This window comes from Aplidium turbinatum, chromosome 11 (genome assembly GCF_918807975.1).
Source record: "Aplidium turbinatum chromosome 11, kaAplTurb1.1, whole genome shotgun sequence".
NCBI classification, from domain to species: domain Eukaryota; kingdom Metazoa; phylum Chordata; class Ascidiacea; order Aplousobranchia; family Polyclinidae; genus Aplidium; species Aplidium turbinatum.
This window is the reverse complement of record NC_137482.1, coordinates 11,828,847-11,850,755: the sequence shown is the minus strand read 5'-3', so window position 1 is coordinate 11,850,755 and position 21,909 is coordinate 11,828,847. Positions and strand designations below refer to the sequence as shown.

The window sequence follows — 21,909 nt, the reverse complement described above, 5'->3', positions numbered from 1 at the left end:
TTGAAAAGCACTACAAACACATTGATGCAGCCAAACAAAACAATAGGTAGGGCTACTTTGAACACTGTCCAAAGTTATGCATACCAACATAGCGCTGCAACGCTAAGATGCAATCCAAAAACACTAGATGTAGTGGAAAAAACACTGGTAGTGGCACCATTGGTCAGTGTAGTTCCCTGATATTTGTAGCTTTGTTATTGTTGCAATGGCTGCTTTCAAATAAGATGTGCATTATTATTTTAGCAAAAGCAATGATGCCATACATTGAAATTTGCTTATGTTGAATATTTGCATATTTTGACTTTTTATTACTGTTATTTTTGCAGTGTTTTTAACAAAGCAATATATAATACTATTGTTAATTTTGAGAAGTACATATATTATGTGGGACTGCCCTCGCTGTACTTTGTCTAACGAGGAGTCAAAAAAGAACTGTGCAGCATGCGATGGACCGAAGAACTTATCCTTTCCTATTTTGCCCAATAGTATGTTAAATGATGATTTCAACTACTCTAATGAGTCTAAAGAAACCGGTGATCTTATTTCATTCAAATCTCCAATTTTGATGCCACCAGAAACCTCCTTCCAACAAAGAAGTAAAGTGTCTGCTCGTGCAATTCCATTTCCCATATCAGAAGAATCAAGCACCGCAGCAAATGACAGACAAGATACTAATGCTGCAGAGTCTAATAGTGTTTTTCAGAATACCACATATAACCCACAAGACACTTTTCAAATTGGTGAATTAGATGAAGCGTTGTTAGGTGATGATGACATTTACAGTGCAAATGATACACACACAACTGGCAATGGTCTTATGTTGCCATCTATGGAAAATCTTAACATGCTGTCTGACATGAACAATTCTCTTAACTTTGGTCAAACAAGCAGTGGTGGTATGCAAGCAAGTTTACAAATTGTGGAAAATCATTTTCCAGGTTGATGTGTACTTTCATTAATCTTATCTATCAATTATCTTATCTTGTGCATATGGTGTTTGCCAAACATTTAAACTGATATATACTGCATTTATAGAGTATTGGTTATATTTTATTATAATTATTTATCTGTGATATATACAGATTACTTGACACAGGCTTTTAGTTTACTTAAACTTAAAAGAAGCAATTCTTAAATAAAAAAATTAGCTAATCTTTAGGTTGGGCTGAATTTTTTTTTAATTTCAAAAAGGGGTTCTAAAAAGCTTCCAAATGGATAAACTCATTTTCCAAATTTTTTGGAGTAGCCCCCTCTAACGATCGTGCCACCCAGCCCAAAAGGTTAAATTGCCATATCTCGAGAACTACTTAAGCTGGAAGGGTCAAAGCTCAAAAGAAGCAGAAATTCAAATTTTCTATCTGCCCTAAGAGATCTTTTTATGCTAGTTGCATTCTAAATTAAGCTATTTGAAAAAAACACTTTTTATGCTAAATCAAGAGGTCAAAATCACAGCGATTGTAAATTATAAAGTTATATCACTTCTACTGAGCTGAACAGTGTATTGCATTACTTTATGCTTCTCAGTCGCCTGTGACTGTTACAGGTCTAGGGTTATTGATTCTATGAATAAAATGGCAATGAACAATGAGTCCAACATACGACTGTCGACTAGGCCTGGCAACCTGATAGAGGTATTTCAGGGTTTCTCCTATTTTCAACTAAAACTTTTTGTTTTTTATTGACGATCTCAGTGCAAATCAAACCTATGCTTATAAAGTTTGTGATGGTTGGATCTGTTGACTTAGACTTGAAGCTGATGGAGGTTAGTCTAATCGTGCACTCAAGGTAGCTAACTTTGGTTGGATGTACCCTACGTTTTGCAATGCAACTAGGATATAAAGGTCTTTTTTCAACGTTTAGCGACGTTAAAACGATGTAAAAGCGGCAATGATAATTAGGCTACGGTACCCGATAATTTTCAAAGAAAATTTCAAAACATCACCGAATAGGGAACTCTCCGAAAAAGGCTCTCACCGAATCGGACTCACCGAATAGTAGCAGGCCCTTTGGGGCAGGCTTAAACTTTGCATTTCTGCATATTTTGAGCTTTGTTTGGCCCTTCCAGCTTATGTAGTTCTCGAGATATAACAATTTTGGACATACGAAATGATTAGGTTTGGAATTTTGAGAAATCAGTTTTATGTCCTTTGGCAGCTTTTCAGAACCCCTTTTTCTAAATTAAAAAAACTGTTTTTCATCCCACCCTAGCAAATCTTGTAATTATAAAATGTCCTTTAAAGACCAACGTCTGATATGTTTTTGGAGGAGTTCACAGAATCTCTTTACACTGTTACAAAATCAAGGCACAATATGTTTGCATCTTCTTTTGGGGTCTGCTGCTATTCGGTGAGTTCCTAACCCCTAACCTCTAACCCTAAAACGGCAATGATAATTAGGCTACGGTACCCGATAATTTAAAAAAAAATTGAAAAAAAACCCCGTTAAGGGATTGGACTCACCGAATCTGACTCACCGAAACGGGCCATTCCGCTTCTTTTGACCTATGTATTTTAGCTTCTGAAATAAATGTTACATTTCCGCAAAGTTTTTAGAAAATAAAAAATATTGTTCACTTTTATTGACTTTATATTTACTATGCTGAAACACAAAATGAAACAGCAACAGCAATGGTTGTGTAGTTAGGCATAGCCAATTCGGAGACTATGAGATAACACTGTGAGTGTTTTTATGAAACTAGCCTATGCATTTGGTAGGAACAGTCAGTTGACTACCCTCGCAGATTTTCAATCATGTATAAAGATTTTTTTCTGCACTGTACAAGTGAAAATAGTATCGCTCATCAGCTTGAGCTCAAATCCGAATAAATATGTCGATGTATGCAGATCCGACATCGATGGTCAGTGTGCAACTCTCCCCTGATCAAACTCAATGCTTATCAGAAGCGCTTCTATCAAGTGGATCGTGGAAATGTCTTCATTGCAGAACCATAAATGTTCCCTCTGCTGTTTTATGTCAATCATGTTTGCAGAGGCGAGGGGCATATGAACGTAATAATGACATAAATCCTTTGCGACACACGCAACATGCAGAAGTACAATATGACTCTTCAAGAAATACAAGCACTACCTCAAATGCAGAAACATCAAACAAAGCTTTTATAGACAAGTATGTAGTTTTTTTGATAAAGATGTTTTTGTAATAATGTGTGTTTATTAACTCTGCAATTACCATATTTATCCAGGTGCACAGCATTTAAGTGTGGTGGTTTAGTCGCAGTGGTTTGCTGTGGCAGTATTGTAAGGTTCTCTGAATATGTCCTGATGTTAAACTTTTTATTATTAGAGGGAATATAATAAATACAGCTTTATATGTGGTGGTGCTAAACCTAAATGAATGAAAAAAACAAGTGAATTGCACTGCACACTGTAGGGTGGATCAAAAAAAACGAATTTTTAGGTTCAGCTTAGTGCATCTGCCAAAAGATGCAGTTTGGGCTATCTTTTACATTGGTACTTGAAAAAACATTTTTTGACCCCGTTTGACCCCTATCCAAGAGCTCTCTAGTGACCGCCGAGGCAAAATTCCTTAAACTGACTATAATTTTTTTTCTAGTGGGTGCAGGCTAGTGGTTTTGGTGTCTATCCCCACTAAATCAAGTCTTGGGAAGTCATTTCTGCAGTCTAAAATCATCTATGGGCTAGCAAAATGACATCAGAGCCTTTATTCAGCAAAAATGCTTGAAAAAGTTGGAAATTTATTGTTTTTTTTTAAAAAAGGGCAAAGAAAAACAAATTCATAATCCTTCTAAAGGTATTGCTGTTAATACACTGAAGCAAACATATAAAAGCAAACAATTACCGTATGAAGTTAATTGCAAAAATGTGGCCTTTAATTTGTGCATCCAATTATCCATAGCAATACAGTAATGGACACAAAATGCATGACAACGGGTTCAGGCGAAATCAGTATGTTAGAGTTAGTGTTTTGTTGAGGAGCTTATATCAAATCCTGCAGACTTATCATTCTTAAAAGGAATGATGACAGACAGGACAGCCACAATAGCTGGATTTGACTCTATTTTATTCGCACGAGTCAGAAGGAAAGAAAGTAGGATTCTTAGTGCAGAAAAACAACAAAAACACTCTAAAAAAAGAAACGCAAAAACTGCTTCTACTGTAGCTCTTAAGATAAGGAACTTCTCTGGTCAGGTTGTTTACATCACTTTGGTGAAATCGTTGTGTCATGTATCTTTGAAGATTTGAAGCTAGAGGTTTTAAAATAACCAGAAATGAGCATCTTCATAAGACTCCGCAATAACTGGGGTTCTATTCCACAGTGGCTAACTGCTAAGTACACTGGATATCAACAGCTTTCCAGTAACAACACACGATCTCATTCAGAATGACGTTGTTCAACTTGCACAAAGCAAATACAAGTTCATTTGAGGCGACTATAAATAACTTATGAACTTGTGCAATGTGCATTGCTTATATCAGTCCTGGTCTACAAAATGTGAAATTCTACCGTTCTGGGGCCACACACAAGGCCAGATGGATGGCCAAATTGATTCATTCCTATTAATTAATGCTACTGGAAAATTAAATAGCTAAGTTACCTAAGGGAACTATCACATCAGGTTCACAAGTGGCTAAACTGAAAGATCTCATGAATTTTATTTCCCTCGTCTACTGTATATATTGGTTTCGGTGTAGTGTTGCTGTAGATGCTCCTTGGAACCGTTTGACTATGTACAAGAACATTCTCAGATATGGAGCAGTGCATAAGTTGATATCAGATGCTGCTGAACGTAGCTTCAAACGTCAATTTTGGTATCTCTCTGCTGAGATGGTACCACTGGACTGGCACTGTTCACGTTCAGCTCTGAAGTTCAGGAAGAGGTAAACATCAGATGGCTGATGAACTTATACATGTAAAACCTACAGATTCTGTTTTTACACCAGCAGATCGGTTTGGCACTGGCCAGCTACGGACCACGTTTTCCATCAGAAATCAATCTGGAATCAAAACTGACAGATTTTATCACAAAGGACTCTCGATTCTTTTTCTCTGTTTTAGAGATAAATGATGATTTTCTTCCTTTATCAGTAGAGAAATGGTTTGAATCAGAGTCGTACCAGAAAGCTGTTTACAATGTGGCTGAACATGGAGTTAAACTGAGCACCGATTACCTACATTGTGCCAGAAACGAGGAACACTATCAAAACACTTTACAAATACATAGTGGAAGCTAACAGAAAAGACACACCTAATTTGAGAAAGGAAAAAAACTAATATCCTCTTGCACAGATTAGACTAGTCGATCACATTGCCTTCTGTGACAAAATGTGTTAGTAAAAGTTTACAGTTACTGTATACATGCAGATTCAATACCAGGCTTTCATGTAGCAAACTTACTAGCCTATATTGGTAACTTTCTAAGGCATTTGATCTATTTCCAGTGTGAAATTAGAATTTTAGACCACTTCCGCTCACTGGAGTTGTATTTTTAGCTATTCCAACGCGTAAAAAATGTGAATTCACAGACAACTCGTATAGACAAGCATATTCTTTTAATTCCCTGTACGATAGATAGTCGAACAGGCAAAAGTTTTATGCATATTATTTTGTTGAAACATACAAATTCTGTTGAGAAGCGTGAAAATATTGGTAATTCAATATTTACTTCATGGCAAACCTAAAAATTTGAATGGGATGGTGGCCCACATAAACGTGCCCCCAATTCTACTGATTTTTGGACCAGCAAAGATTCTTGGCTAGTGGAACAATCTCACAAATCTACAAGTCAATAGTACAAAAAAAAGTAAAAAACAAGGGGGTTGAGTGCCCACTACCCAGGATGTGTTCAATGGGATGCTTATTCAGAAGCCAAATGCAAGTTTTGCCTCTATTAAACATTATATAAACTCAATTAAGTTAAGAGTGATCGGATACTTACAAACATTGAAATAAACAATATCTAAAGCTGTAATAAATGCAATAGTTAAGTTTACACTATCAAATAAATATATATGCGGCATGCAGCTGCACTATCGTATGCTTCTGTAGTCTATTGGACCTCATATCACCTCAACCACCTCATTGGACTAGAGGCCAGTTTGCACACAAATGGTCACATCCTCGTGTGTTTTACCTAGGTTACACTTTTTTTAGTATTTCATCCATAAAACTGCCCAAAATATCTAAAAATGCCATTTCTTTCCCATAAAATGCCTTTTTTAGAGCAAAAATGTCATTATGCAATTTTGGCTGCCCATGCATCATTTTAGACTGCAGAAGTGACTTCCTAAGACTTGATTTAGTGGGGTTAGACACCAAAATCATTAGCCTACACCCACTAGAAAAAGTATTATGGCTAATTTAAGGAATTTTGCCTTGGCGGCCACTAGAGCGCTCTTGGATAGGGGTCAAACGGGGTCAAAAAATGTTTTTTCAAGTACCAATGTAAAAGATAGCCTAAACTGCATCTTTTGGCAGATGCACTAAGCTGAACTCAAAAATTCGTTTTTTTGATCCACCCTAGGGAACGTTCAAATATTACGTAACGCCTTCGAGGGGGAGGGGGGGGTTTATGCAAAGCGTTACGTTAGCGTCACATCGGGGGGGGAGGGGGTTCAAGCAAAACGTTACGTAACGCTTTCGAGTACAGAATGGTAGTTTTTTATGCTGAATTCGTAGTGAAAAAGCGTTACATGGGGGAGGGGGGGATTGAAAAAAGCGTTACGTTGGCGTTACATGGGGGAGGGGGGAGTCAAAAATTCGGAAAAAAAGCGTTACGTAATATTTGAACGTTCCCCTACTGCACAGTCATGGAATGGCATGTTTGGCAAATTACAACATGGTATACAGAGTAGAAGTGAAGTATTTGATAGAAGTTTGGTATAAAACTGCCTTTGATCTTGCTGCATATTATTATTCATCTAAAATACTGTTCATCTCTATTGCCAGCTTGAATTATATAATTCTTGTACATTAAATTTAAGTTGCACACTGCTAAACTTATTATTTTGTCATGTTTTGTTTTAAATTGGCATGTCTTTTGATTGATATAGAAGACCCGTTTATGTGAAAGCTTACTTTCGAAACATTGTTACATCATATGCACACGCGCCGACTTCCGGGGGCGGCACCCCCCGTAAATTTATGGTTGAGGGGCAACAAAAATGGCTGTTGCAAGTGTTGTTTCAAAGATAAAATACTTTGCGAAAGAGATTTAGATCGTTTAAAAACTTTAAATAGACTTGAAGAATGCGGAAAGCGAAAAACAGTCTACGTTGCTCTTGCCCGCAAAACAGCAGCTGGTCGCATGGCTTTCTCTGGAACGTGAATTACTACTGAGCTGCTACGGCACGCTCACAGTCACACTCTGTTTATCTTCCCGCGCGTGAGGAGCAACTTCAAAGTCAAAACGCGTGGTAGCGAAAAAGCGATGCGAGGTTGAATGTTTATTCTCGTTTCAGGAGCTATCCAAACGTCCGTTAGATTTTTTGTGACTTCAAACATGAAATCGATTTTAGCAAACTTTATCGAGTTGAAACTACGACACAACGAACAATTACGTAAAAACAGCTGAAATAAAAATGGAATTTTCAAAACTGTCATCCGTGTTTTGCTTCAATAAGCACTGCATTGATGTATATATTGTGAAATTATATACATCTCATTCTGGTTTTTTTTTTTCGCTGAGACTTTTCGGTCATTTGTCCGAAATGACTTGAAAAAGTTCGGTCGATTTTATTTATTTCGGTCATTTTTGGTCATATATAGTCAATTGACTATAAAAAACAATGACATTAATATTACAAAAAGTGCTCAATGCCAAGCAAAAAGGCAAAGCAGAGCGAATTAAATCAAATATAGTTATTACTATCTGAAGCCTTTACAAATTGTTTCACCTAACGGATCATCAGAAGGTCTTATTCAAATAGAATCTATTTGAATTCTATTATTCTAATTCTATTTATATTAATCTAGTTGATTCTATTTGAATAAGACCTTCTGATGATCCGTTAGGTGAAACAATTTGTAAAGGCTTCAGATAGTAATAACTATATTTGAGTCAATTGACTATATATTTTTTCGGACATTTTGACCGATTTGACTATATTTTTTTTCGGATATTTTGCTAAAAAATCGGTCAATGACCGATAAATGAGCGAAAAAAAAACCCAGTCTTATACATTCATCAATATACACTCCTGCACTACGGTATTCGATAAAAGACGATAAAGACTTTCGATAAAAAACAGAAGAGAAAAGACTTCGCCGTTGTTAACGCTTTGAAGGTAAGTAATTAGCAAAACGAGGTTAATAAAACTGATAGCGGGTTTCCACTCTGCTTGAGATCATAAATTTTTGCGTTTTATTTCGATAACTTCACTTTCTTGATCGTTGTTATTCACTCGCACGAAAAGAAAATGAATCGGCTTGTTTTCCAACTGTTCCAATTATGAGCTAACAATATTAAAATTTTTACGACTGCATGCGTAGAACTAATCGTTTCAAGCAGCGATTCTAATAAATTCGGTTTGCGACCTAGGTGTCAATATAAACAAGACACTAAGCTTAATCAAAGACTACTTTAATTGAGTAAAATAGCGTTATGGTTATGACGTCATCACTTTTCTCGCCCCCCAAGGTTTTTTGAAAAGTCGGCGCTTATGATCATATGTTATTAAAATAAGAACAGAGCATTTTTTGCAATTAAGTTGTTCAGTGAGCTTCGCTTGTTATGGCCTCCGGTTATTGTAGGACATTTTTGCGGAGCAAAAACAAAAACTATTTGCTTATCACCTGCAAACGACGATTTAGAAAGTGACGATCGTTTCCCCAGCCAACTTATAACACATGCAGAAGTGAAAGAAAACCTTGTATTTTTGCATTGATGTATAATTGAACGTGGATACAGTGAGGAATTTGTGTATGTTTTTGATGTGTGTAAACAAGCTGCAGGATTGTGCATTGCAGAATATAAATAAACGTTAGACAATGATGAGTTTTTCAATTGATTGTTTGTCTGGTATGAACAATTTTGAAATAGATTCAGATGCATAATTTTAGGTTTTGGTTCTGTGTTCGCCAGTGCTCTGTCTCTATGCTTTGACTGAAGAAAACCTTAAAGCTCACGGTGCTTCTTAGTAATTTTGAATTTCGTTTGTTGTAGCCCTCCACTAAATATAGGCCACAGCGTTTGGCCCAAAGTGGCCATAATAAACGGAGCCCGCTGCACTTTTGACTGACTTAATGATTAGAAAATTGAAAAGAGTTTTACTGAGATTTTATTTGACAATTTACTGAGATTTTATTTGATTGTGACGCTGCGTCACTGACGCAGCTGTAAATAGTGTTGATGTTGTTTTTGTTATCTTTCTCGCAGCTGGAGGTGTAGCCATTGCACTTTCGATAATGAAGCCACAGATCTTCGTTGCGGTATTTGTCAAAATCCTTGCCCACAAGGTTTTATTGCTACATCTGATTCTGAACGACTGACCCTACCAACGGGTATGTCATTACACTTTAGCTGCCAGCATTTTGAAAAAGTGAGAGAAGTTCTCCTCTTTCTCTCGTTGCCATGGTAATGACAAAATAGGTTGCCAAACTATTGAAACGCACTTTAAAATTTTGGAGCAAATCGGTGTTGCAATTGATCGTCGAAATGACCATTGCATTTACAAGCGCGCCAGTCAGCAAAACAGTTTTTTTTTTGCATTGAATCAACCTGTTCAGACGTGAAATCAATGTAAAGAAAAACGATAGGCCGAGTGATTCAACGTATTCAAACATTGAATCAATGTAAATACGAACTGTTAGGCTAATTCGGTTCTTTGAACAAATCGAATGGCTTTTGTAAATATTTCTCAGTTGCAACCTATACCTGGTCAGCAAAAGTTCCTTTTTTACACGATTTCAACGTCTGGAGACGTTGAAACGATGTAAAAATGACAATTTTTGCTGGCCGGTAGCTAGGCTACTGTACGGTACCGAAGTTTAACTTAACCAACTAGGCGATTGCAAACATATTTCCTTTCGATGAAACCTATAGGCTACCACGTTTGGTTTGCCTTTAGGCTACATTACATTCAAAAGTTTTGTTGACATCATAGCATAGTCATGGCCTATAGGCTATATTCATAAGAAAATGCTTGCTTGGATTTTTTTAGCGACTAGGGTTAGATAGCCTACAGGACTTCTAGCTAGTAGCAGTAAGCAGTCTAGTCTAGTGACTCTAAATGAATAGGTAAATTAGTCTAAACCTTAAAAAATAATAGAATATTTCAATTACCTTGCTGCATAAAAAGTAAGCTCTTTTACGTGACCTATGTGCATTGATCAATATACTAGTAGCCTGGCATCATGATCCCAGTCTAAAAATCTCTAGACCTCGAAGTCATTGCTGAATTTCAAGCTTTGTTCACACTAGTAATTAAAGGTTTCTGCAGACTCTTAACCTCAGTTCTGGCTTCTCGGTGTTATGGAAATTGCTAATCATCAATAATTGTAGGATCCATGTGAGAGGATTCAACCAAACGTATAATAATCAATAAAAAATCAACCAGGTTTGGTAACTACAAAAATTTATTGGTAGAGCTTTCGCCGCCGTAAAGGCGGCTTCATCAGTACTCTTATTCAAATAGAAACATACAAAAATATAAAATAGTTTCTATTTGAATAAGAGTACTGATGAAGCCGCCTTTACGGCGGCGAAAGCTCTACCAATAAATTTTTGTAGTTACCAAACCTGGTTGATTTTTTATTGTTTGTTCACACTGATTGGTGTTTTGACTTTTATTTAATTTTAAAAATTTGGCGGGGAAATGAGTTAAAAATCGTTTTTTTTTTTGGTTTAAAATTGAAGCAACCTGTCAGGCCGCCAGACTGGCAACACATTAGGATTTTTGGGGCATTGTGACGTCATGTGACGTTAAATTACATCACAATTGCACGAGCTAACTCGTTTCCAGCAGCAGAACTGTTAAGCATTTTCATGTGTTTTTAAAGGCTAATATTAAGTTTTATATGAAGTCGAAGGATGACGGTTTTCTCTGGCAACGGCACTTAATGAAAAAAGTTTTACTTACCTAAAACATCATTTTGAAGTTAAGGATTTACAGCGCAATGGCATAGGTCTACTACGGCTTACATACTGTAGATTGTAGCTTAAAAGCCTACTGGAAAAATTGGAATATGAAGTAGGATTATAAAATCTTTGTTTTCAATAAGTACTGTGAATTGCTATTGTAATAAAGGTAAGCAAGAACAACAATCACAACTAGAGTATTTGGCATTGGCATATTGGAGCATCTGGTCAAGCAATTAAACATGCATTCTACCTAAAAAATCAGTGGCGAAAAATTAGAATCATTTTTTCACAAATTTCTCTCTAGTTAATGTATGTTATCTCCAAACTGTAAGTTGATTGAGAATTGAAAATTTGAAAATATCCCTTAAGCCAGGCTTAAGAAGCTGATTAACTCTATACAATACTCAACATATGGCGACAAACCAACAAGCAATTTTTTAATTTTCCGCTCTCTTTTGCTTTATAGCAGGCCCAACACCCAGCACGTCGTCAGCCACGCCAGCGACAGCCACGCCACGAACAGGCAACACTAGGAGTGACGCTGCTAGCAACCTGCCTACTGTAAGTGCTAGGATATCAAGAATTGCTAAAACTATTGAATTGATAAAATGATACTAACAATTGAGAACTTCCAAAGATCTGGCCTAGTGTTTCAGAGATGTCATGCTTGTAAAAACGAAAGGAGTTATTGCATTTGAGAGCTTTTAGCTGATAATGTTGTTTCCCATCCCAGCTTCGATGACTATTTAAAACAATGTAAAACAAGACCCCCATTGTTGCGACATGAAGAGTAGAGATTTACCAATAGCTATATCGGCACAGGTAAAATTCGCCTGATATTATCACTGATACTAATGCTGAAAAGGTTTGTTTATAAGATAGTCATTTTTGAAGCAGTGACTGATTTGGAAAAACTACAAAAAAAATATATATATTTTGTTTTTGTTTTTGCATTGTTTCAAGGTTTGCAGACGTTTAAAATGAACTTTTTCAAACCGAATTTCGATTTATTTGCAAAAGTGTCGTGTTAGCAAATCGAACAAAATTTTTCAGAAAGTGACTTTGAAGCAAAACCATGGCGAAGAAATCTTGCGACATTAGAACATAACGAAAATGACGTTGAACAGTTTTGTGCAATCTGAATCCGTCTTGGCGTTTGATAATACTCCTCGTTATCTTATGCAGCTATTGTTACGTATTTTTGTAGTACTGATGTCTCGGTGGCAATATCGGTCTAAAAGAGGTATTGGTAGTTGGTGCGTCTCTAAAGGCATAACATCAAGACAAGTCTGAAAAATGTAGTAATTCGCTTAGCCAGAAAACATTCTTCATTTATTTTATAAAAATGGTGAATGTGGCCTTGAATCGGTACAGCACTTTAAGGCATCTTTAATCTACTGTCCCACCCCTTCTATTGATGGTTCTAATTGCGCTCACCAGTCACCATCGATGGTAAAAGTGTGAGGTTTGCTTGCAAGGTTAACGTACACTTGGGCTGTATTTATATAATGAATCACGTTGGTTGGAAGCGGAAAATGTATCCATTTAGTGTCAAAACACGCTTTGCATTTGTGAAAAGAGTTTTGCAAACGCTTCTGTGCGGCTGCGTTGGCACTATCTGCTTTATACAGCGTTGAGAGCAACAATATCTGCGATAGTTACAGCGCTATGTAAGACACATTATTATTATTACAACTGAGGTTTCATTCAAATATAAATAGGTGATGTAACTTGTCAGCGATTAAATTTCTTGTTTTGAGATTGTTTTGGTGTATTCGGTTCTTCTATGTTGCAAAACTTGACATCTGCTTTGTTTAAATAGAAGTATATACTTTTTGGGTAACAAATATCTTCGAGTTTGTGATCTATGATAAACGTTGTTTACATTCATATTTATCGCAGCTGTGGTTAAAAAACTGCTGGAGGTGGTCACCCAACCTTCCATAATTAACTCGCGCACTACACAAAACGTCGTTTGCAATTGTGCAGTGTACTATTCACTCAACAAAAACCTGCCAATATTACGCTAAAATTCCCTTTGCAGAACTCTTTTGCTTCAGAAGGCAATGAACCTGGGCTAGGGCATTATCAAGAGAGTGCCAGCATGGAATACCAGCGACAGATGGACGAGAAGCAAAGTCTCGAAACCGTCGAACACATAAAAAGCTATTGTAGAGTGGTAAGACGAACCGTGTTTTGAATTTTGTTAAATTACCCGTTTGCTTCTGTGGTTACTTCATTTATTCAGTGCAGTACTGTACACAAGTTTTGATCTTTCAAAGTAAATCGGACCCAGCTTCTTAACATAGTAAACCACTCACGGTACTGTTTGTGCATTTCGGAACCGTTTGACTTTATGTATTGAATTTGAAAATCGTTGATTGTTTTCAAGACGTCAGCTGTACCAACTCTGCTCATCATAAACTTTACAATTATGTTACTGCGGTAAGCTCATGACAAAGCTCTATCGTACACGTTGACTTGTTTGTGCCATTTTGTTTTCGGTGTTTTTACGAACGTCCTTCCATCGTAGGTTTTCTTAACGCAATTGCGTCTACTTGTCGACATATCTTGGTTACGTATCTGCTGAAATCGCTTACTTTATAAAAAGCACATATTTTTACTTTCCAGAACAACCACAGCTTCGTCGATGATCAGTTTCCTCCAACACCTAAAGCATTAACTTTTCCTAATTCCTCTTCGAGTTCTAGAACCGTTCAATGGTTGAGGCCTCATGAGGTTCGTTGATTAGAATAGGCGGAAATTGCGTTGCGAACTTCTGGCCTTGCTGACATAGTAATAGCTTTCAATAACACAAAATTCTTGTTGATACGTACAAAGCTGCCGATAAAGAACTTGAACGGTTTGGACACAATTTCATTCCTTTGTCAATTTTTCACTGATGTTTGGTTCTATAAAGTTTATGCAACCGAACACTTTCTGAGAGATTGAATGTACTGTTGCATGGTTGATCCTATGACGTATGATCAGGATTAGCTTGAACACAGAAATTTAAATTAGATTTAATTATTGTGCGATTTAATTTTACCAAATACATTGAAACGCAGTTGTATTCAAATGACTCTTCACTGCAATGGACAGTTTTTCAAAGAAACCCACGACCGTCGGATATAAAGCAAGGAATCTTGGGAAATTGTTGGTAAGGGTTTCTATCAGGAAGTAACTCCCTTCTTCAACAGATTGATCATGTTTGATCAGCTGTGATTTCCCTTATGAACTGCCTCCATTTTGTTCTGTCTTTTGTTTTTATTAGTGCTTCCGGCATGCTTTTTATTCCCGTAATTTGCTAGGTTACTGTAACTAGGAAGTAAGTAGGTTACTGTATTTCGTGATGTACTCGTTGTTTAAGAAATTGCTTACCGACTAATTGATTAGTCTTGTAGTATTATTCCATTAACCGGGACTGTCCAACTCCACGTGACAGCAAGAATCTACCTCATAAGTAAACTAGCCTGCCAAAGATTCCACGCCACTAAAATTTCGGTCGTCAGTGTCTTGATCTCGCTTCCTATTGCAGCAACATGTTGCAAAGCGTGCTGTTCAAAGTTTTCCATGATTCAGTGGTGGTTCGTGATTATTTGTAATGGAGGGACTGCATGCTTGATTTGATATGTTTATCCTAATGATTTTATTAAAGTTTCAAAAGATGTACACGAAATATTGCTGCACGGTTATGTAGCCTATTTAGTAAAAACCTCTCACTAACCTAAGTCTTGTTACCAATGACGCAGCCAAGTATCAACTACAGTAGCAAGCTAAATTTTTAATAAATCCTTTTAAAATAGTAAAATTAGGCTTGAGTCTAGTTCAGTTTGTTTTTATTTCTGACCATCACAACGAAAAACAATATATGCCAAACATAGCAGAGGTAGAAGCGACAAAACGCGGACGTTATAACGTGTATGATATCAAAGCAGGACAATCAGTTTAAAATATGGTGCTGTCGCAACATCTTACTTTTTATTGTAGTGTAAAATAATTACCAACTCAGCCTCCCAGTAACTTCTCGATTGAATTGCTAGGCAATGTCTTGCTACGTTCAAGTTACGTCACAATAAGCAATTCGCCCATGTTTTTGTAGAAACAACTCGTTTTCGAACAATAAAAGAAGAAAAACATGGTTAAAGTTTACAAGCCAATTAATTTTGGTAGAAAAAAGAAGCTACACCGTTATGGTTAGCCCATCGCAACTGCTCGCTGTACTGGTGAGTGCTCAGCCTAGTGCTGATAGCCAGGAAGAACGCTCCCTTCACATTGACTGTACAATCAGGGCCGGATTTAGCTGATGGGGGGCCCGGGGCACATTTAAATCGTGGGGCTCCCGTGCAAAAAAAATTTTTGCGCCTTTGCGTCTACAGTAGCATTAATCCAGTACTGCACAGCATTTTTCAGAAACTTCAAAGGCTGAAAGAAAGAAAAAATAACACAAAATCACATTTTTTTGACGTAGGGGGCCCTTCAAAAGTCGGGGGACCCGGGGCACCTGCACCCTTTACCCCCCCTAAATCCAGGCCTATGTAAAATATTAGCCACCATTGCCGTGTTCTTTCAGGTTTTTAAGTGGACTAGCAGTGCTCGCCGAAAGGCCGAATCTGCTTAAACATGTCATGGTGACGAAAGAATACAACAAGGAGGGAGTGTATGTCGTGCGCCTCTGCAAAGCAGGAATTTGGATTCCTGTTGTCGTTGATGACTTATTGCCTTGCGATGAAAACAAAAGATTGATTTATTCTCAGGTATTTTTTAACTTGTATTGTGTCTCTCCTCTATTCTGTTTTTCAGTCGTATTTGAATACTTTGTCTTTAATATACCTCTGACCGTCTGAAAATACAATAGGGTCATTTTATTATAATTTTAGGAGAAAAAATCAAAATTTGGAAAAAACTAACTGGAAAAGGCGATCTGGTACTATGACACTTCCTCAAATGGGCGATCTACCTAACACTAAATTAAATTTTATTGAAATAGTATTGTGAGTGGGTCAAATGTTTTAAAGTTCAGACTTTAGAGAAAAAAGGCTATTGATTTCTTTTCTTAATTTTTAAGAGAATTCATGATTTTTTTCAGAGGGTTTTCCAACATTTATAATTTTTGGTGTGTTGATCAGTAGAAAACTAATAAACAAAACAAATTGAAATTGGTTAAACGGTTTTCGATATACAGTCGTTTAAAATATTCACCACTAGGTGGCGATTTATGTCTGAGCGAAGTGGTCAAGCAGGCCTTTTTGTTAATATATGATGTTGTGGTCACATTATTAAGTGTAAATATACGTATCCCCCTATTTTGGGGGCCAAGGAATTCAAATATGGCGTGTAGAATGCATTTATATTAGCCCAAACGGGTCAAAATCGCGTTTCAAAATAAGTTTTCATACTTTGCACATTACGAACTTGGAATGTTTGGAAAAGTTTAGGACAAATTTTTTTTTAATCATAATTTATGATTTGCATTTTACTATCAAATGTATGATTTACGGTTTGGTATTAACCAAAGAAAAATTTGCAAATCTTATAAATATTTTTGTAAATTTCATGCAAATTAAACAGAAGGTCATTTAAGGTTACTTTTTAACATTGTCTTCAGATTATTTTCACTCTTAAAATTATAATGGAATGACCCAATACTCTGTTTTTGATTGGCTAATATATATATATAATATTCTGGTTCATAATATTCCACCTTCATACAAGAAACTACTCGAAACTACATGTTGCCAAAATAAACAAGGATACAAATTTTCATTGTTTTCATGCGCTGCATCTCAAGCTATATGTCTGAATAATAATTAACTTTAAAGCGTCTGTATCCGTCAAAGTAAACACAAGTACGTATTTCGGATGGGAGAAGAAACCATTTTGAAACCGCACGTTCCCCGCTCAGCAAATCATTGAACTGACTATGACGTCACTTAATGCAGGCCAAGCGAAAACAACTCTGGGTTCCACTGATAGAAAAAGCTCTCGCGAAACTTCATAGTTGCTACGAAGCTTTGCAGGCTGGCCGCTCGTTGGAAGGTCTTGCCACATTGACGGGAGCTCCTTGCGAGAGTTTGCAGCTCAACGCTTCAAGTAAGCTTGCTTGCCTTCAATCATGCTTTTCAAAAGTGTTATTTTCAAATTTGTAACGCAGTCTCCTACTAAACTTTGTTGCAGTTTGAAATTTTTTTGTTAAGTTTAAAGTCTACAAAAACATATTCGGAGGAAGTTTGCGAGTCAGTTGAATGGTAAAAAAGTAAAATCGTAAAACCACAGCTAAGAAATATTATTTGATTTAACGATGAGTTTTTTGGTCTTTTTCACAGATAGTGACCCGAACTCGGTGGACATACATGATCAAATGATATGGGCCCAACTTCTTAGCTCCATGGAAGCTGGATTTTTAATGGGAGCATCTTGTGGTGGTGGGACCGCCAATAGACCCGAGAGAGAATATCATGAAAAGGGCTTGAGGCCAAGACACGCCTACAGTGTTCTTGACGTCAGAGCCGAGGCTGTGGAGAGTGGTGTGGTCAAGTAAGATCAGTGTTTTTCTTGCCTGGTAACGGTTTTCTTGTCTTGCAATGAATGGTTACAACACCGGTGAACTAACACTGAGTCATGCTAAACACTGAATGGAAGTTAATTTTAATTGTGTAACTCTGACGTTTTTGAATACGCTGTTTTTGACGCAAACCGATTATTTTGTTGAAACGTCACATGAAATTGTACAGATTGATTCAACTTCGCAACCCATGGGGCCAGTACTCGTGGAAAGGTGACTGGTCAGATGGCTCGACTCAATGGAAACGAAATCCTGCTTTGAACCGCCGATTACTTCCGAATGGATCTGAGGACGGGAGATTTTGGATGAGCTTGGATGATGTCATTGCGTAAGTTGCCATCTTCATAGCGCATCACTATCACAGAAAAATCAGTCATTTTTACCTTGATTCAACGTCTGCAGACGTTAAATCTGCACTAACCGAGGATTGCCAAGGTATGCACTATTTTTACTAAATTTAATAAACTGGTTTTTCTTTATGCTTCAGATATTTTGATTGCATCGACATTTGCAAGGTTCGCGGCGACGACTGGGTGGAAGTCAGAGTGAAAGGGGAATTCCCGGATTCAGCCGCTCGGCCTCTTCGCGCATATCACATGACCGTGTTCGATCAATCCATGCTTGATTTCAGCTTGTTTCAGCAAGTGGCTAGGTGAGTTTGAAACTTTCTTTGGTTTGATTCTGTTTTGTTTTTCGTATCCAGGCTTACACCTGGTGGTTGAAGGTTTAGATTAAGTGGACGGGAAGGCAAGGAAGCCAATCTTCATGTCCACCTTCAGACATGACTTTAAGTGTCCTGCCAAAGACACAGCCGCATGCTCTTGAGCGGTGTCGAACCGGCGCCCTTTCGATTGCCGTTCCAGGGCTCACCACTCGGCTATGCAGCCGACGTTTGATTCTGTTTAAGTGTTTTTGTCGTGTATTTTGTTAGTTTCAAGCGATAACCTCATTTCAACAGCGTCAACAGCTTTGTTTAATGAGTTTGTGTTCTGGACAATTGGCACCGATTATTTTCTTTTGCTGACTTGCAGAACCCAAGAAGGCTCCGACAAACATCCAGTGGACACGTGCATATGTGTGTACCGATCAACTGAAGCCAACTCTGACGGAAGATTTCCTCTGGGAAGGCTGGTAGCTTGCGGTCGTCGACAGGTGAGGCCAACAGGTATTAGATGTTTTGGTACCTCAGCAAGATCAGGCTTTGAATGGATTTCAAAGGTTATAAGATGTTGGTTCGCTTCTACTGAGCAAGTTTTTTTCTAGCTTTGTTTTGATTTGTTCAGGTCAAGAAACACTTGGGCTGTCATTGTCTTCTGGATCCCGGTACTTATCTGGTGGTTTGTATGGCTTTCAATCACTGGTTGTCTGGCTTTGTAGACTCACAAGGTACGTAGCATTGTTATGTAGAAGTAGCCTACAGTTTAACCACAATCCTTACAGGTTAGCGACCTAAAGTTACAGTAACAGAGAAACACTCCATATTTTTGGGGTCGTATCCAAAGCTGACTATTTCCCAACACAACAACAATTCTTACAAAGAATCTTCTTTTACTCCAACGTTTGAAAGCAAACCTGATTTATGTTCATTACGAAATATGAACGAGTTACAAGACCAGCACGTAGGACATGTATATCACCGCTTGAAAACATAGCACAAACATCAACGAAATACCACTAGGAAAGATCACTGCCATGGAATACACAAACACTGTGCGCAAGTGAGGTCAATTTCTGAATATTTACCAGTCAGTCGTCACTGTTGATTTTAGTTTCAAGACAAACAAACGAACAACGCACGATCTTGCCACGCTACGTGTTGGCTCTGCACAGCAGTCGCCCAGTGGCGCTGACGCATTGCAATGCTGTGGAAGGCGTTCTTGCTGATGCTGTCATTTTGTTGGCGTTGAAAGAAGGCGAAGAACAAAACGTGAGTAGACTTTAGTTTGAATTTTTTTTATTGCATTGAAACGCGTGGAAAATCAGTGGTTATCATGTAATGCTTTTGCTGCGCCTTGTCGGCGCGTAACCGGCTAACCGCATATACTTTATTCACGCAGCAAACATAAGTTGTTATTTTGATATAATTTTAACGTTGTAAAAACGGCAATTTTTCTGACTGGATGATTTTGCGTAACTATTGAGAAGTGAATTTGTTATTTTGGCGTCGTTTCTGCTTGATTTGATAGCGTGGAAGGTAATTCGCATGGCTATAGTTGCTAGTTATCCAACGATCATGTTTAAACAATTTTTAACACATATTTAACGATCGTGCTTGAGTTTATTTGATATATTTTTATTTGAAGATTCGGGATTGCGTGGCGTGTTATTCATTGACGAAAGGATGGGCTGGCTTGGTCGTTGTTGTGGAGAACAGACACCCGAGTAATGTCTTTCAGGTTCAATGTGATTGCAAAAACTCGTCTAATATCGTTTCCACGCGTGGAGCCCTCAGTGTCTCCGATGCAATTCCTCCTTTACACAGGTATGGCCTATCAGAGATTGTCAGTCTTGAGTCGATTAGTTTCGTTATAATCATGCCGACATTTTAGGTGTGCACCGATTTACTCTTTGAACGATCTGACAATTTCCGCTTTGGAATACCAATTTTTGTAATATATAATTATATATACTTTTATTTTTTTCATGAAGGTTCAGATCATTCAAACCAGCATATTGTTTCGGAGCATATAAAATTTTTTCAAAAAAACTATTTTGCGAATCTGATTAAAATAGGCGAACTATTGTAATGCACTATGAGATACAGAATTCTAATCATAAACAGTTCTTCTTGATTAACGTCTCATTAGCTGAATTTTACAGGGAAGCAAGACATTTTTTCAGGGGATAATTGCCCCCCTTGGTTACGCCACTGACTGGTGCAGTATTTATAAACTCAAAAAAACAACTACCTGTGTTTATTTCACAACATTTGAGAAGTTTTACCATTGCAAGTCGTTTCATTGTAGGCTATAGGCTACTCTCATCTCACCATCATCCGCTTGACTCATTTTTGATGGGTAAGACCCGGCGATTGCACCTTCGAGCAGGGGTCTGTCAGATTTTGCAGCCTTTCCGCCATGCTTTCCAGTAGCTGAGGTTGATCCTTCCATATCTTTTATTCCCAATACTATACTCTTACGTTGTTATGAATGTGGTTTCTTGCCCACGATTAATTTGTTTAATTTTCTTTCGCAGACAAGTCTTGATTGTGTTAAGCCAACTGGACTTCTATAGTTCCTTCTCTATTACGTACAAGCTGACCCATCGGATGTCGACGAGTGGTGTTCCTAGTTTGGGTAATTGGGCTCCTCCGAATGTGCCCCACGTTCCTCCACTGGCTCCTAACATCAGAGACTTGCATCAACCGCGCCCTTTATGATTGTTTGTTTTTCATGGAGGAACCTTCACTGTGCAATCCATTGTTTTACAAACCATGCATTTGTTATTGCGTTCGAGTGTCCCCTTGAGTGAGGTGACATTTGAAAATGATTTATGAATTAAACACAGTCGTATGAAAAAATGTATTTATTGCTTGCCGAGATAGAAATATATTTGGACTCAGGTCAATCAATAACGTTTCAAAATACTTGAAGTAAACTCAGTCTTGAATTTCATGAAGTTGCACTGTGTTACAACATTGATCACTGATATGTTTCGCTGTATATGTTTGAAATAGTTCTCATTCCTAGTCGATACGTTGCTATCACATTGCTTATAAACTTGTGTCAAACATCTCCAACGTACGTTTATCTCGAATGTGTTACCAGACAACCGCAAGCAGGGCTAACTGAGTCGAGCGAAAAATATACCACTCCTCGGTTTAACTGGCCGTATTTGGACACGCCAAAATCCCTCCGACTCCACAGTTCTTCCAGCAAGCCAGTCTCCATACATTGAATCTTATAAGCCTAAGTAGCGGCATCGAATGCCTGGCTGGTCCTCAAAGTATACATAAAGCCCACCACAAATACATTATTATGCTGCTGTGTCTTTATTTGTGTGAAATACATCGATGTACCTACTTGATTTCCATTGCCGGCCTGTGACTACTCAGTAAAGAATTACACTGGGCAACATTTTACAACTTATTTTTTATTCCTTGCTCGTTTCAAGTTTGGTTAGACTAATGTGGCCATGCTGAATCCAAATCTGGCCTTAGATTTTTTCTAACGCATCACATTGTTGAGATATGATAATAAAAATACCTTGTTTTTGCCAAAAATGGAAGATCTGGCGTACCGTTTACCACCAACATATGCAGTGCCATAGTGAAAGGTTAGTGTTA

At 37.6% G+C, this 21,909-nt stretch overlaps 1 protein-coding gene across 1 annotated transcript; it reads left to right on the top strand.

The window, feature by feature from the left end:
* Positions 1–358: 358 nt before the first annotated feature.
* Positions 359–21,650, top strand: LOC145780097 (calpain-15-like). Its single transcript, XM_082591812.1, has 17 exons — positions 359–938; positions 2,844–3,126; positions 9,356–9,480; positions 11,526–11,620; positions 13,104–13,238; positions 13,691–13,798; positions 14,128–14,219; positions 15,633–15,816; positions 17,002–17,152; positions 17,386–17,596; positions 17,794–17,952; positions 18,112–18,276; positions 18,656–18,776; positions 18,908–19,010; positions 19,394–19,551; positions 19,928–20,106; positions 20,820–21,650. Exons 1-17 carry the CDS (start codon positions 383–385, stop codon positions 21,001–21,003), a joined length of 3,009 nt encoding a protein of 1,002 aa, XP_082447938.1. The 5' UTR covers positions 359–382; the 3' UTR covers positions 21,004–21,650.
* Positions 21,651–21,909: the final 259 nt, after the last annotated feature.